At 35.8% G+C, this 16,555-nt stretch overlaps 1 protein-coding gene across 1 annotated transcript in view; it reads left to right on the forward strand.

The window, feature by feature from the left end:
- The window catches only part of LOC148956947 (uncharacterized), a 31,019-nt gene extending 14,464 nt beyond the window's left edge, over window positions 1-16,555 (forward strand). Inside the window, exon 2 of the mRNA XM_089087913.1 lies at window positions 13,627-16,555. Coding sequence (XP_088944039.1) covers window positions 13,627-16,203 — 2,577 coding nt within the window. The 3' untranslated portion in view covers window positions 16,204-16,555. The remainder of the gene's footprint in view (window positions 1-13,626) is intronic.

Below are 16,555 nucleotides of genomic sequence, written 5' to 3' on the forward strand. Positions count from 1 at the left end.
CAAAACCTCTAAAAATTCATTCATGTTGCTAATATTTTCACAGTACTAGGATGCTTATCCATTAGCATATCTAAGTCTATGAGAGTTCTATTTTCCCAATCGGTTCCTTGTTCTCCAATTGCCTATGCTACGCTCTTTAGGACAAAGTCGTTCAAAGTGCTCCATATAAATGGAAATAGGACGCAACCGTGCTTAACTCCTGATTTAATACAAAACCAGCTACTAACCTCATTTCTTACATTAACCGCAGCAATGCTATTCTCGTATTAACCACTCCAATATATTTATCTGGAATAGCATGCGAGGAAAGGACTTTCGATAAAGCTCTTCTTTCAGATGAGTCAAGCCATGGCTCATAATCTATAAGGCTGAGGAATAAAGGGATTTTATGACTTAGGCAGTTTTCAATTATTAATCAAAGAGTAAAAAATTGGTCGACGTATTCTCTCCCCTTCCTAAAACAACATTGTTCTTCTGTTAAAACTTTATCTGCAGCATCTCTAAGTCTAAAAAGCATCATCATAATAAAAAATTATTTTCCCACAGTTCACTCTTCCCACGATCACTCTTATCACCTTTCTTATAGATGGGTTTAAGGGGCTTAATTAGAGTTTTCCTAAAATCGCTAGGTACTTCCCCTTTTTCAAAAATCACATTCATAGTCTTCAGTATCCTATCTCCAACTTAATAACCACCCTATTTAAAAAACTTATTTACAACACTGTCAGCACCTGTGGCCTTATTATTCTTTTAACCCTTTTAGTATTATTACTAATTGTTCCTTACAAAACAAATCTTCCTTCATCTCCAAAGTGTCACAAACTTTTTCATTCTTTTCTATATCTTTTCTCGAAACCCTATTACGGTTTAGCACAATCTCAAAATGTTCAGCCGATCCCTGTTTAACTCTTCCCTTGTCACTAATTGTGATAAGGATAATTTCATCTCTCTTAAACTCTTTTCTCATCACTAATTGTGATAAGATCCATCTTCAACTGGAACAAGTCCAGATTGACTATTCTCTCTCAATTTATTAACATGCCAGTATAATATATTACTATTTTGCCATCTGGCTGCATCTTCCAGATCTTCAGCAATTTTATGCTTGTCGTCCTCTTCACACCTCCTTAATTCATATGTTAAGGGATTCTCCACTTCCTTTACATTCCTCTTAATTTCTTATGATCTATGATCTGTTTCCTAATGCACAACAAATACACATACTACTACTGCTAGTACTAACAACTTACTGCAGCACCCAGCCGCCTGGGGCCAACACAGCTACGCACGCTCCTCCTCCATTCCAATCTATTCAAAGCATCCCACTTTACACCCTCTCAAGAAGTTCCCATTTCCATCAAGTTTTTCCTTATGACATCCTCCCACCCCAGACGAGGACGACCTGTTTTCCGTTTAGCCCTAGACGGTTGGCCGAAAAGAACAATCTTCGGCAATCTGTCATTCTTCATCCGCACAAAGTGCCCTAGCCACCACAACCTTTCTTTCATTATAGCCCTAGAGAGCGGTAATGAACCATATTTTTTGTACAGCCTATTGTTTGATATACGATCAGTCAGCCGGGTACCCAGAACAATCCTTAAGCAATTTCTCTGGAAAACATCTAGCAAATCTTCATCCGCTTTTCGAAGCGCCCATGCTTAAGAGCCATATTTGACTACTTTCATCACTGTAGCTTCTAATATTCTAATCTTAGTTTGTAGACTTGTCTTTCTATTCTTCCAAACTTTTTTTGATTGCGAAAAAGCACCCAGAGCCTTGGCTATTCTACTTTTAACATCTTCACTGCTCCCACCATCTTTACTAATAATACTACCAAGGTAAGTGAAGCTGCTCACTTGATCAATCTTTTCATTACCCAACGTCACCTTGTCATCTTCACTTATTCCTAAGCCTTAGTGGCTTAGTCTTCTTAACATTAACTTTCAAACCTATTCTAGCACCTGAGCTCGCAAAACCTCTAAAAGTTCATTCATTTTGCTCACACTTTCCTCTAGGATGCTTAAATCATCAGTATAATCTAATTCCAGGACACCTTTTCCTCCCCATTTGATTTCGTGGTCTCCCATTGCCCTTCCTGTGCTCCTTAATACATATAAAGGGGATAGAACACAACCCTGCTTAACTCCTGATTTAATACAAAACCAGTTGCTAACCTCATTTCCTACCTTAACCGCAGCAATGTTATTCTCGTACATAGCACTAATCACTTTAATGTATTTGTCGGGTATACCATACAAGGGTAAAATCTTTGCTAAGGCTCTTCTATCAACAGAATCGAACGCTTACTCATAAATCTATAAAACTAAGGACCAAAGGTGTTTGACAACTCAGGCACTTCTCAACTATTTCCTATGAGTGAAAATTTGGTCGACGCATCCTCTACTTTTTCTAAAACCGCATTGTTCTTCTCTTAAAGCCTTGTCTACGGCATCTCTCAGTCTAAAACAGCATCATATTACTAAGTAATTTGCTACCTACAGAGACCAGACTAATGCCTCGATAATTACCACACTCACTTTTATCACCTTTTTTATAAAGTGGCTTAATTAATGTTTACCTAAAATCATTTTGTACTTCCCCCTTTTCAAAAATCATATTCAGAATATTCCGTAACTTATTTCTAACCTCAGAGCCACCATATTTAAGAAACTCATTTACTACCCTATCAGCACCTGGAGCCTTGTTTTTTTTTTAATCCTTTAGTACTGTCATTATTTCTTCCTCGCAAAACAAATCTTCCTTCACATCCAAGGTGTCAGTCGTAGTATTAATATACAGCAGTAGTAGCAGTAGCAATAACAGTAGTTGTATGTAAATAGTGCCTTTTCTTAAGTTCAGCATCCCCTTTAATATGCCCTGAAAGTTTCAACTTAATACCCTAAGTCATTCTTGGGATATTGCTGCTACGCTCTTTTGACAACCTGTATGCACATAGTGTGTTTTATTTATATCAACATCAAGTTTTCCCTAGGAGTTTCAACTTAATACCCTTAGCCTCAGTATCAGTAGTAGCTGTAGCAGTAATAGTAGTTGCAACAGTATGCACACAATGCCAACATCTCCCTCAGCATTAGTTCAACATCTCCCTCAGCATGACCTGGAAGTTTCAACTTAATAATTTGAGTCTTTTCTAAGAAATTGCTCATACGCCCTTTAGACAACCTGCATGCATAGCATTTGTTTTGATTTACTTCAACAACCCTATAAACATTCCCTGAAACTTTCGACTTAATACCCTTAGCCTCAGTAACAGTAGTAGTCGTAGTAGTAGCGGTAGTAGCGGTGTTAGTAGTTGTAGTGGTGTGTGCATAGTGCCTTTCGTTTAGTTTAACATCTCCCTCAAGATGCTCTGGAAGCTTCGACTTGGCACTCTAAGCTATCCCTGAGAAATTGCTGGTACACTCTTTTGACAAACTACATGCACATAGTATGTTTCGATTTAGTTCAATATACCACAAGATAATAGCATTAGAAGCTGTAGATCTAGTAGCAGCAAAATAACCTTTTTTTTGTCAACATTCTCTTCAAAATACACTGTAATCATCACTTGATACCCAAAGCAACTCCCGGGGCATTGCTGATACGTCCTTATGACAACCTGCACGCCCAGTGTGTTTTAATTTTTTCAGAATCCCCTCAAAACTCCGATAGAGTTTCACCTAAATACTCTTACTACTATTACTACTACTACTACTACTACTAACAACAACTCTCCGCAGTACCAAGCCACCTGAGGCCAACACAAGTACGTACGATCCTCCTCCATCCCAATATATTCAAAGCCTCCCTTTTTACACCCTCCCACGAAGTTCCCATTTCCTTTAAATCTTTCTTTATGACGTCCTCCCGCCCCAGACGAGGACGACCTGTTTTCCGTTTAGCCCTAGACGGTTGGCCGAAAAGAACAATCTTCGGCAATCTGTCACCCTTCGTCCGCACAACGTGCCCTAGCCATCTCAACCTTTCTTTAATTATAGCCCTAGAGAGCGGTATTAAACCACATTTTTCGTACAGCCTACTGTTTGACATACGGTCAGTCAGCCGGATACCCTTGATACCTTATTAGCCTTAGCCTTAGTAATAGTAGTAGTAGCAATAGGTCTAGTAATTGTATTAACAATGAAAGTAGTAGTAATAACATGCGCATAGTACCTTCTGGTTAGTTCAACGCCCCTCAGCATAGCCTGCAAGTTTCAACCTAATAGTCTAATCCGTTCCTAAGATGTTTTTGATATACCCTCTCGACCACCTCTATGTATATAGTGTGCTTTAGTTTAGTTCAACTATCCCCCCTCAACAATATCTGAAAGTTTTCCCTTGATACCCCTAGCCTTAGTAGCAGTAGTAGTCGTAGCAGTAGTAGTCGTAGCAGCAGTTGTAGTATTAGTAGCAGTAGCAGTAACAGTGCTAGGAGTAGTATTAGTAGCAGTATTAAAGTTTCAACTGAATACCCTAAGCTATTGCTAAGGTATTGCTGATAATGTTCTTCGATAGCCGGTATGATAGTGTGTTTTGATTTGGTTCAACTTCCCGATCAACGTCCCCAGAAATCTTCACCTTAATATAGCAGCTGCTACTTAATGGCGACTACTAATAAGGCTAATCGTTAGCCTAAGTAGTAGTCGCAGCAGAAGTAGTAGCTGTTGTATTAGTAGTAGTAGCGTGCACACATCGCATTTTCGTCAAATGATCACCCTCCTCATCATTCCCAAAAATTTCCTACTTAATACCCTAAGCCGTTCCTGAGATACACCCTTTTGATAACCTGCATGCATATTTTGTGTTTTGATTTAGTTTAACATTCCCTCCAGCCTTCTCTGAAAGCTTCACCTTACTGCCCGTAGCCTTTTTGGGCAGCAACGGTCAACTTCCCCCACTTTCCCAATAACGAATACTCTATGTAAGCAATAGGTGAATTGCACAACTCATAGCCATTGCCCCAAGGACTGTGGGGGCTGTCATCCCCAGAGGCGTAGTTATTGCTAAGCTGAACCAAAGCAGCTATCTCAAAATTTTATCTGACTTCTTTGGGGAAACAGGATGCGCAGGGTTGCTACTTGCCTACTAATCCCTTTTGACTCTTAAGAAGGGCCTTAGAAAGTTTATTTTCAAATCGAATGAGCCCCCTCCCAAGTTTCTACGATAACTCTTTCCATACGAAGTGTCATCGTGAAAAAGAAAGAAATAATGCATACAACCCATTTTGCTCTTTACTTAGGCAGCGCGATTGCGCTACCTATGAAACATCGTTCCAAATATTGGCGTTGCATTTGCCTAGCTACATAATATTGAAAACTTAAACTCCTATGGGGAGTTTCTAAGGCAAAAATACTTAGAAGAATTGGAAATGTTAATTGTATGCACCCTTCTCCCACCAGAAATTCCTATTCTAACTCGGCTGGCACTGATGTGTCCTTCTTTTCATCTTTTCTTTAGTTAAGAGATTCTGTTACAAAACAGCTTAACAAACCATACTTGACAATTATCTCAGAAGTGTGAAAGCATTAGATATTACCTTTAGGCGTGACAGTGACTGAAGACATACGACTGAAGTCTCAAATGAGACTTCGTAAGCTTTTACCTTATACAATTTGCTAATGTAGCTTTTGGGACAAAATGCACAAAAGATTTGCAGCGTATATTCAGAAACTGGGAGGCTGAATAAACAGGTTTTCAACATTTCTTAAATTAGAAATTCTTAGAAATTCAGCTTAAAAGCATTTTAAATTCATTTGGGCCCAAATTACTATAGTCTGTTATACAAAATTGTGGGTATACCATTTTTTACTAGCTAGCTCAACTTTATACGTAACAACGTAAATACAACCCCGGTCAGGCTACTGAATATTGGTTTAGATGAGCTAGATGAGGTTACAGAATTGAAGTATCTGGGAAGCCTCATCAAATCTGACCGATGTCTCGAGCGTGAAATTACTACACGCATTGCTTGTGCAGGCAATGCTTTTACCAAATTAAGAATAGTTTGGAAAAATGCTGCGTACTCTCTGAAGCTCAAACTCCGACTCCTAAATAGCAATGTCCTCTCTATACTGACTTATGGGTGTGAGACATTATCAGCAGATGAGGAGATAATTTACAAACGTATTTTAATACAAGAATTGAAAAGTGTCTAATGAAGATCTATTTGATCATTGTTCGAGCTAGCCTCCACATGAAGGTGCAGGAAATCCCACTTACATCGACCTGTAGAACCCATTTTTCTGGAAATTTCAAAATAGTGGCTTTTATGTTTTCCAAATGTATTTTACCATCTTTCTTTCCATGAAAAATTATCAGGTGATTAGCAGTTGGAATTGTTCATAAAGTCATCATTTTGTCTACCCACTTCTCTCAAGTTTGATAGCTTTAGCGTCAAAACTAGTTTTATATTTCGGAGTTAGAAATGGCTGCTGAAGGATGACAGTGGATGACATTGTCATCCATTGTCTGTTCTGCCCTAGCATGGATTGATGATAGACTATCTATCAACAAATGAAATGACATCATTTTTATAAAATTCTGAAAAAGGCTTATGCCAGCTTTGCCTCTCACTCAGACTATATTGTCTTGACTTTTTCTCCAAATAGCCATGGCTCTTAAATTTTTCATCACCGTTCGCCAACAAGATGCTAATTCAAAGTCAACGGACTCGGTCTCAACCTTCGGTCTCGGCCTTTGGCCTCGACCTCCTTTTTTTCTTGGCCTTTTCTTCAATTAGCCATGGCTCTTAACTTTTTTATCACAGCCCACCAAATTTATTTTAATTGATATGCTCGTAACCTTCTGTGGTTGGTGTTCCCATAAGCCCTGTTTTCTGATGAGCACTTGAAGCTACGAAACATTTGTTCTCTTCTTTATAATATAAATTTACTTACAAGCAAAAATAAGTACGACACGTTAGCACATAAGGGAATGGGCGTGTAACTCCCTGATAATAAATTGCAGATGTGCAATGTAAATTTTAGGCTAAGAAAACTTCCTCTCTCTTGAACTTTGTTTTAAGAAACATTCGTTAAGGAACATATGTAATTAGGAATTGGAATAATCAGTGTATAGAAGAGGCGACAAATTCTAGCTCCTCGAGATAGGTGTCAGGGATTGAGGTATCTCTTAACATCTGTCGACTGGTTTTTATCGGACGTAATCACCTACCTACGAGGGAAGGTGAAATATTTGACCCATTCAATATTATCACCACTGTTCTGGAGGCTTTAACCTCCTTTGTTTTCCAGAAGTTTTTGAACGGATTATTGTTTTCTTAAGCCAAACAACCGATGTAACAACCGATGAAACAACCGAGGTAAAAGCTACTTTTAGGTCGTTACTTCCTATGTGAGGTGATTTTTTTATGATTACATTCGTAAATTACACAGGGCAGAATAACATTCCTATCGAAAAGGCTATCACAAGCCTCAACTATAAGGTGGGAAACCCCTAAACCTCCTTATGAAAAAAATTATCTGGAAAAGCAGGAATCTCTCATGAGGCAGAGCGAGATAGGCAAAGTGGAAGGAGAAACGAAGGAGGCAACGTGGAAGGAGAGGTATTTTACCAGAGGAAAACGAATTTGTCAACACATTTTGGAGAGCGCTATCGACAAAATGCAAGAAAATTTTTGCTCGAATGCAAGAAAATGCAAGAAAATTCAAGAAAGATACAAATGCTAAGCGAAAAAAAAATGATGCTCAGCAATATACAATACCATGCCATGTGCGAATGAGGAAAAGAAAGAAATGAAAAGAAAAAAACAGAGGAAAAGAAAGAAATGAAAAGACAGAAACAGAGGAAAAGAAACAAATGAAAAGACAGAAACAGAGGAAAAGAAATAAATGAAAAGACAGAAACAGAAGAAAAGAAACCAATGAAAAGACAGAAACAGAGCAAAAGAAACAAATGAAAAGACAGAAACAGAGGAAAAGAAACAAATGAAAAGACAGAAACAGAGGAAAAGAAACAAAACCGTCCTTGGTATTAAAAAAAAGAGAAGAAACAACTGAAGCGTATATCAGCAATAACTCATCCAGACCGGCTTAAAAAGAAAGCGTTGACAAATCTTCTGATCTGAAACGATGGGTTTTTTTCGCAAATTTATTGTGTCATTTTACTTGTATTTATTAGGTATGACCAATTAGTAAATCAATCAATATAACAAGTAAATCAAGTTGAATTACTTTTTTTTTTTACAAACATGACCGAGTGTACAAGACAGCTGATACGTACATTGTTTGAAACCTGAATTTCTTAATAATATTCTTGAAGTTTCTTGAATTCTTGAATTCAAAAATGTCTCAAAATTCTTGAATAAAAATATCCATTATTTTGTGATTCTTAGATACATTCTCAATACTTTTATCAAGCACGTTCTTCGGTTTTTATTTTTAAGAACTATATGTTTATTACGGATTTAAAAGTAATTTCATTTCCTATAATAGTTAATTTTTTTCTTGTCGTAATCATTTTGTGTCTACAATAAAAAACGAGGGGTTTTGAAAACCTGCACATTAAGCAACAACCAAAAAAGACTTCCAAAGTAAAAACTCAGTCTGCTCTCCCAATTACTGGACTTTAATCAGGCTTCTTTAAGTGAAATCTATAAAAACAACAGTAAAAAAGAAAATGGAAGACAATAGAGCGCAATAGATTCTTCATGACAGGTGATGGGAAGATAAAAAACAAAATTACGGATCATGGTATATCCGGCCAAGCAACCTACTAGATGGTGTTCAACAGTGCTTTCCCGCCGTCAGTTTTACTGAATATAGGATCTATAATAACGGTTCTTTTCTATGCACTATATGTATTTTTAGAGACGTATGGAGGAATAAGCAGGGTTGCCAACTTGCACAATTTTTTTTTACTTCATTGCACTCTTTCCTTCCACGGACTGGAACTGTACTCTTTTTGCCAATTATTAGCACTCTTTTACGAAATGATGATAGAAAAAGTATTAACGAAATAAAGAACTTCAAATTAAATTATTTGAGCGCAAAAGTTACAACAGCTAGCTGGTATGATACCCATTATCTCTACCTGTACCGTCCCCCAGTCGTCTTTACAGCATTTCCAATAATTTAAGAAGAAGTATAAACCGTGGAAATTCAAATTTAATAAAAAGAAGTCAAAAGCTGTTTGGCGCAATCTTTTTATGGAGATATAATAAAGAATTTGGTTTATTAACTCTATTATTGTTTATACAGTTCTGTGTAGTTATTGATGGGTTTTGACTTCTTCTTGATCAACATTAAAAATGCATCAAAATGAAATGTTATGTGGTCTGTATCATTTAACATTTTTGCAAGCTCAGTAGCAAATTTAAATTTGCACTTCTATGTCGTTGGGTTGAACTACCCAGAAAGACTTATTTCTCTGATTCACAGGATCTAAAATACCTGTTTGCCAGAACTCTTGTCTCATTCGCATTTACTCATTTTCATTTATATACTTAAACTTAATGCACTCACAGCAAAGCAGCACATTCGCCCAACAAGCAGAAATCCACTTTTTGGGAAAGTACCCAGAAAATGAGAAAACCACTCATTTCATATACAAATTGAAAATAAATTTACAAGAAAAGGAAAGAATTAGAAAATCCAGTAGAGGAAGAAGAAGAATTATTTTGTGCGACTAAGAATGTGCACACCATTTTTTATATGCTGCTACGTTACGGTAGGCCTACTTTACTTGACTGCAGTGAAGTCAGCTATAGTTCATGACTAGTTACTTGGACCTCTAGTATTCCTATTCTACCATTATACAAAAAGAACGAGAATTATTATCTAACTCATTATTTAGAGGTTCATTTAAGTAGGGAGCCCTCCTGACTTTATTTTAAATACATTTGAAAAACTTAAAGCTAATATGTTTAATGATTGCAGGATAACTTATAATTATTTTTAAATGACGCAAGAGTGGTCAGAACAGTGATAGGGGCTGCGCGGGCGGCGTTAGCGCGCGTCAAATTTTTGACTTACATTCTTTTTCGGTAAAAATCTTTCTTTTTTGGCCTTGATTTGCACTCTTTTTAGACATAGGCGGTTGGCAACCCTGGGAGTAAGGGAGGGGAAGAGTAAGAGATTTTTTCCGAGAAGTGTAATAATAGTTGTTTTTACGCCATCCCAAGCACGCTACTTTGCGTAGGGGCTTATTGTAACTGTAATGTGGTAACGTTTATTTCTGTTTCATTAGTATTATATGGAGTTTTCGAGACACATTTGTTAATAAAATAAAAATATGTCATACTAGGCAATTAAGGTACAAGTACTAATATACCAAATTAGATTATCAGATGTTTGGTTCTGTTTGTAAAGCGTTCGAATTCGAATTAGAGTGGCTTGTGTTCGACTCCTGCTTGTTTTAGTTTTTTTGAATCATGGTTTTCTCCCTTCTTTACGATCATTTTCAGATAATTTTACTGTTTTTGTAAATGTTATGCACTCATTTTTTAAGGCATGTCCCAGGAAGGTATTTGTTCAAGCATTTTTATTCAAAAGGGAATAGAAGTCACTCAGTCTATGGTTTGAAGCGATATGCTAAGGAGATCACTAAATCTATACACTAATGAATGGCATAGCTTTGTCAAAATCCTGTGGGGGTGGGGTCAAAGCTGGAGGCAATTTTCCCAAATCAAGTGAAATTGACAGGGAAAACTGAAAAATGAGTCTTATAGCAATAAAAAGGATGAAGGTGTACTAAAGAAAAATGACCTGTTTCAGTGGATCCTTGAATTATGCAGGCTTATCTTAGTTTTGACAACATTTTTTGGAGAAACTAAATTTAAGCTGGGAGGGAGAGGGGGTAAACTTGGGTCTGGAGGAAAACTGAGGCCTGGGAGGGGAAGTTGCACCCTCTGCCCCATATCAAATTAAGCCCCAGACTCCAACCCCTTACAACTAAGTAGTTGGAGAAGTATAGGCAAGTGGTTCTGGAACCACTCAAAGTTATATATTAAAAGAAGGATTACTTATTGTTATAGTTAATTATTCAAAGTATTTACTTGACAATTCCACCGTAATATTTTATCCATTCGTAAAATAGTTCTAACCTGAAAAAATTCAGGTAATTCTTCCGATAAGTTTTAAATAAAAACAAACTTAGTTTATAATACCATATTTCGTACCTATCCAAAAAATTACTTTTTATGAAATTTCCATTTATTTCAGAGTAATGAGTGGCTTTTTATTTAGGGACCGGTAAAATAAATCCTAAGCCTAAATGCACGTTTCTGTAGAGCTATCAAAATTCTCCGCAAGTATGTCGATACATAAACCTGTCCGCTCAGTTAACTTTTTGTGTCATAGCTACTTGCCTGGAGCTACATTCCTAAGTGCTACTAAATTTATTTTTAAAACAAAGAATTAAACATCTACTTCTTCTTTTTTAATTTAATTTTTTTTTTACAGAAGGAAACGAGACTATGTTTTGATGTTTTTTTCCGTGTTTTTTTTTCGTATTTCTTCTTTTTTCCGTGTTTGATGTCTTTTTTTCATGTTTTTTTGTGCACGTTTCTCCAATTTATTTTTTCCTTCGATTTTTGTACGGCTTCTTAGTTCTGCTCCTTAATAAGGGTTGAGATGTCTTATCTCCCCTAGATTGGAGGTGATTAGACATTACATAAAAAAAAGTTTTCAACTGAAACTAAGGACCAACATTAAAACTTAAAACGAACAGAAATTATTCCGTATAAATAAAAGAGGTCATAGCAGTGTTGTTTCTAAATTAAATTTTTATCAAAAATGAGCATAGATTAATTAAAAAAAAGTTTTTCATAGCGAAGTAAAGAGCAAAGTTGAAACTTTAACCGAAAAAAAAATTATTACTTCGCAGCCTATCTAAAATATATGAATAAAACTAATGCAAATAAATCAACTGGTGATTTTTACCTATGTTTGTAACAATACAGAAAGCTAGCGCTTTACTGAAAACACAAAACAATATAGGAGTTTTGGAACGGTAAAAGTAAACCTTTTAAGAACAATTTCAACAGTATAAAAGTAAAATGTTTTAAGATTGTTACTTTATTTATTTTTTTCGTTTAATTTGGCATCATTTCTGCACAATGATTAACTGTCGTTTTGGATCTGAAAAGGAAATTTCATGATTATTTTGTAGACAAGTTCGAAGTGTCACTCCAGACTGGCTTTAGAATCTTTATCACAATTTGAAATTCTCCGTTTTATAGAGGGAAATTACTGGATTTCCAGAGTTCATATAACGGTTGATATGTTCTTCATTTTGAGTAATATTAGGTGAGACTAAGATGTTACCAGATAAATCAATCCATTATTTTATATGCTGTGTAATTACTCTAAACTTATTATTTTTCTGCCTAAGTTCTTAAGATAATTTCAATTGTATACTGGAAGTCACTGATATCACAGCACGTCCAAGACAATGAAACGGATTATAAATTAGTTTATTCTTTTGGGGCTAGGCACTTACTTTTGACTCCTAAACCAACATTTTTGTTTTCTATACTTGGCTTTTGTGTTTTCAGTAAAGTGCAAGTTTTCTATAATGTTACAAACATAAGGAAATATCCCCAGTTGATCTATTTGCATTAGTTTTATTGATATATTTTAGATAGGCTGCGAAGTAACAATTTTTGTTCGTTTTAAGTTTCAACTTTGCTCTTTACTTCTCTAAGGAAAACTTTGTTTTTTTAATTAATATTTTTAGGAACGAATCTGTTAAGTGTTACTGCCTCTGGAATTGGACGGCTCAGTATACAGTTTTTAATAAAATTAAATCTTCTAAATATTAAATTTTGAATAGCTTGCAACCCTCTTTGAGCCAAAACTGTTGTTTTGCACCGCAAAATGGTGGACAACACAACTTTGCTGTGGCACAATCTCTTTTGCCACTTGAAAAATTATACATGAATTTCGGCTTCCGTCCAGATGAGCCCTCCCATGATATTCTAGGGTCAATGTCATCACTCACTGCGTAGTATCATCACCCGTGGAGAAAAAAAAAACAAGAACCAAAGTTTGTATTTTTATAGATACGAGTTTGCATTACCTATAACAGGGTTCTCTGATATGCTGTATTTGATAAAGCAATTTTTATCAAGGTCATTCCCTTTTTTGGGGCGTTTTTTTTTATTTTTTTATAATTAAAAAAAAATGAAAGGCTTGTAACTTATGATAAGTGACTTTGAACCTAGAAAACTTTACATATTTAGAATTACCACAAAAAGGTTAGCTATTGGAATATTTTTTTTTAGTTTCCATGACTATTAATACGGGTCACATCTTGTTCACAGTTCAATTACGACAATACGAGCTTTTTGACGGCTGGAAGTTGTTATTTTCAAAGATTTGTGAACGACAATATATCATAAATCTTGAAGTATCATAAGATTATACAATAAAATAAAATCCTACAATAACATAAGACGCTTCAACAATGGTATTCAAGTTTTAAGGAAGAATTTGATAAGGGTGAGTTAAATCAATCTTCTACGGGCAGGACTTTTGGATATAGTACAGATTGGTACTTCGTATTAGAGGACAGATTGGTACTTATTAAACATTATTTGAAATAGTTTCGTTGCTTTCAAACAATTGAAGAACTTGATTTGGTGATTTATATACTTTTCTCTTACAGTTTTGCTGCTTAGCCTTGCTACTAGTCACCGATGCCGTCAAATACAAAAAAGAAAGGAATAATGATGAAAGAAATGAATTTTTTCTCTCTAAACATGAAGCTGAAAGATACATACTTCCAGTCAAACCAAGGGAGATGTTGTTTTCACCATCAAGCCATCAGTCACATATAACTACAGTAATACTGCTAGGAATTGAAAAAAGTCTACAAAATTCTAACTCAGATCGCTTTGGAACGTTTGTCAAACAAAATTATGATTATAACGAAAATAGCTTGTATGGTTACACACCCTCAGACTATGGTTCAAATGTCCAAAAATTGAAAGCATATGAATATATGGCTCCTGTGTATCCAGAACACAGTGAAAATTACAACATCAAGGAATACGAAACACCGGCGAGAAGATTCTACAAAATACCCGATTTCAATTACAACGTGAGAAGTGACAGATTTAAGGATGCACTTAAGAAAAGCTACGATATAGAATATTTTGATGGAACTAGTAGAAGAAACCGAATGCTTCATGAGTTTCCCCCCATTGAATCAACATTAGATAATTCAAAGTATGATATAGTATGGAATAAAAGCGAAAGAAAGAAGCGAGAGGCGGGGAATTTTAAGCCAAAAAATACTGCTGCAAAACAAAGTTCTGGTGCAAGAGAGAGTCGAAGTTTCGATCGCTTAAAAATAAATTATCAGTCTCTGCCCAAAATGATGACTGATTCTGTAAGAAACAAGCTATTGGAGAGGCGTAATAATCGAAATCAAGAGAGCCGACTGACCCACTATGATGAAGAAAAAAAACAAACTTATGAAGGACCTTATATTATGACCCAGCTATTTGGGCCCCCATACGAAATTGGGTACATCCGCAGTCCCATACCAGATAAGCATGTTTACCAAGATTACCTTCAGTTTATGAAGTCTTCTTTGTCAAAAACGGATAAAAGAGGCGAGTATTCGAATGACAAATATACAAACACTCCTGAACCGCAAAAGTCGTCGTCAAAAGGAAGCAGTTATGGAGAGAGCTATGCTGACTCTAGATATGTGTCAGATTATGCTGCTCCAGCTTACACAGAGAGCCCAAAATTGGAGAAGGATTCATATGTGGAAGCATCAAGCGAATCTTATGGAAGAGAACAAGATGACTCTGCGTACCCTTCCAGTTTAAGAAGAACATATGGTCCACCTGTATATACTCCCAAAAAAATTGGGGATACCAAGTATGAACAGACTGACACTTATAAGTTAGAAAGTTATGCCAAAGAGAAAACCCCAAAATATGAGCAAAAGAGCCATGAAGTTAACAAAGGAACCTACGAGGTTAAAAATGAACCAAACTATTCAGACAATGAAAACTACAAAGATTCATACGAAAATTACAACCAAGAAAAAGGAGAGAGTTATGAAGAGTCTGTATATCCAAAAGACGACGGTAAAACAAAATCCCAAAAAGTGCAATATAAATATGAAGAACCTGCGAAGAAAAATTTAAATTATGAACAACTAGATGATGCAAAAGACTACGGAAATGAAAGGAACGGCTATCTTCCATCCAATGAAAAACATACAATACCCTACGCTGGCTGGAGCTCATCGAAATCAGAAGAAACCTATGATGATAAGAACGTATCTGAGAATCTGTATGAAAGAAAGGAAGCGCACAGCACTGTTGAGAAATACAGTGGCAAAACTAAACCATACGATTCTAAAAATTCTTATGATGTTTATAAAGAAGACAAAGCTTACATTGTCCCAAAAGATGATTATACACAGACAGCTTACAAATCTGATGTTTATAAAGAAGATAAAGCTTACATTGCTCCAAAAGATGATTATGCACAAAAAGCTTACAAATCTGATGTTTATAAAGAAGACAAAGCTTACATTGTCCCGAAAGACGATTATACACAAACAGCTTACAAATCCGATGGCTATGAACAAAAGAAGAAAACTGCTGTTAAGCCCAATTCTTATGAACAGGATGCCGAACCAGGTGCTTACGATTCAAACAGCTACAATGAAAGAAAAGCGTATAAAGATGAGTATGACACTACGACTTCATACACGGATGAGACTAAGTATGAGCCTAACAGCTCTGATAGCTATGAAGAGCCAAAGAAATACAGTACTGAATACGAGGAGCCCAAAACCTACATTGAAAAAAATGAGGGACCGTATATAAAGCCAGATAGCAGTTACGAGTCTAAAGCCTATGACGCTGAAAGCTATGGAACAAAGAAGAAATATCCTGTAATCATTGGTAGATATCAAGTGACAAGTTCAGATGCATTTTTACCCACTAAGGTTAACACAAACGAATCAGAATATAAAAAAGAAGAGGAATATGTTGTGTATTATTTACCATATGGTCAACCTTTACCAGTTCCTATTCAAAAACGGTCATTGGACACAGAAGAAGACTTACTAATATCAGAATCTCGTATGAGGGGAAATAGCGTTTTCCGAAGCCCCTTACATATTAGGTCAGTTAATAAGATTGGTTTGCCTGGCTATCATGCTATCAATAACATAGAATCGCTTGCTGAAAAGGATGATACCATCAACATATAAGTGACGTTAACCCAGACAGTAGCGGAAGCCGGGGTTTTAAAGGATATTAGGACTGAACTAACACACAAACAACGGCAAAAACTGAAAATTATTTTCTTTGTTGTATACATGAAGTAAAATACTTAAAACGCAACTAATATTTTATTGTTAAAACAGTGTTTGCTTTTACTCCTTAAGTTTTAAAAAACATGTAACATTTGTTTTACTTATTCTTAAATTTTGTTTGTTACGAGTGAAACAAAATTGCAAAACACCATCTTACACATATTTTCCTCGAGATTCTGGTTCTGTTTGTTATGTCATAATTATTTTTTTTACTTTTCTTCTGTATTAAAGGATATTTTGGGATTAA

Source organism: Artemia sp. Qi Xiang Cuo, chromosome 1 (genome assembly GCF_049724085.1).
Source record: "Artemia sp. Qi Xiang Cuo chromosome 1, ASM4972408v1, whole genome shotgun sequence".
Taxonomy (NCBI): domain Eukaryota; kingdom Metazoa; phylum Arthropoda; class Branchiopoda; order Anostraca; family Artemiidae; genus Artemia; species Artemia sp. Qi Xiang Cuo.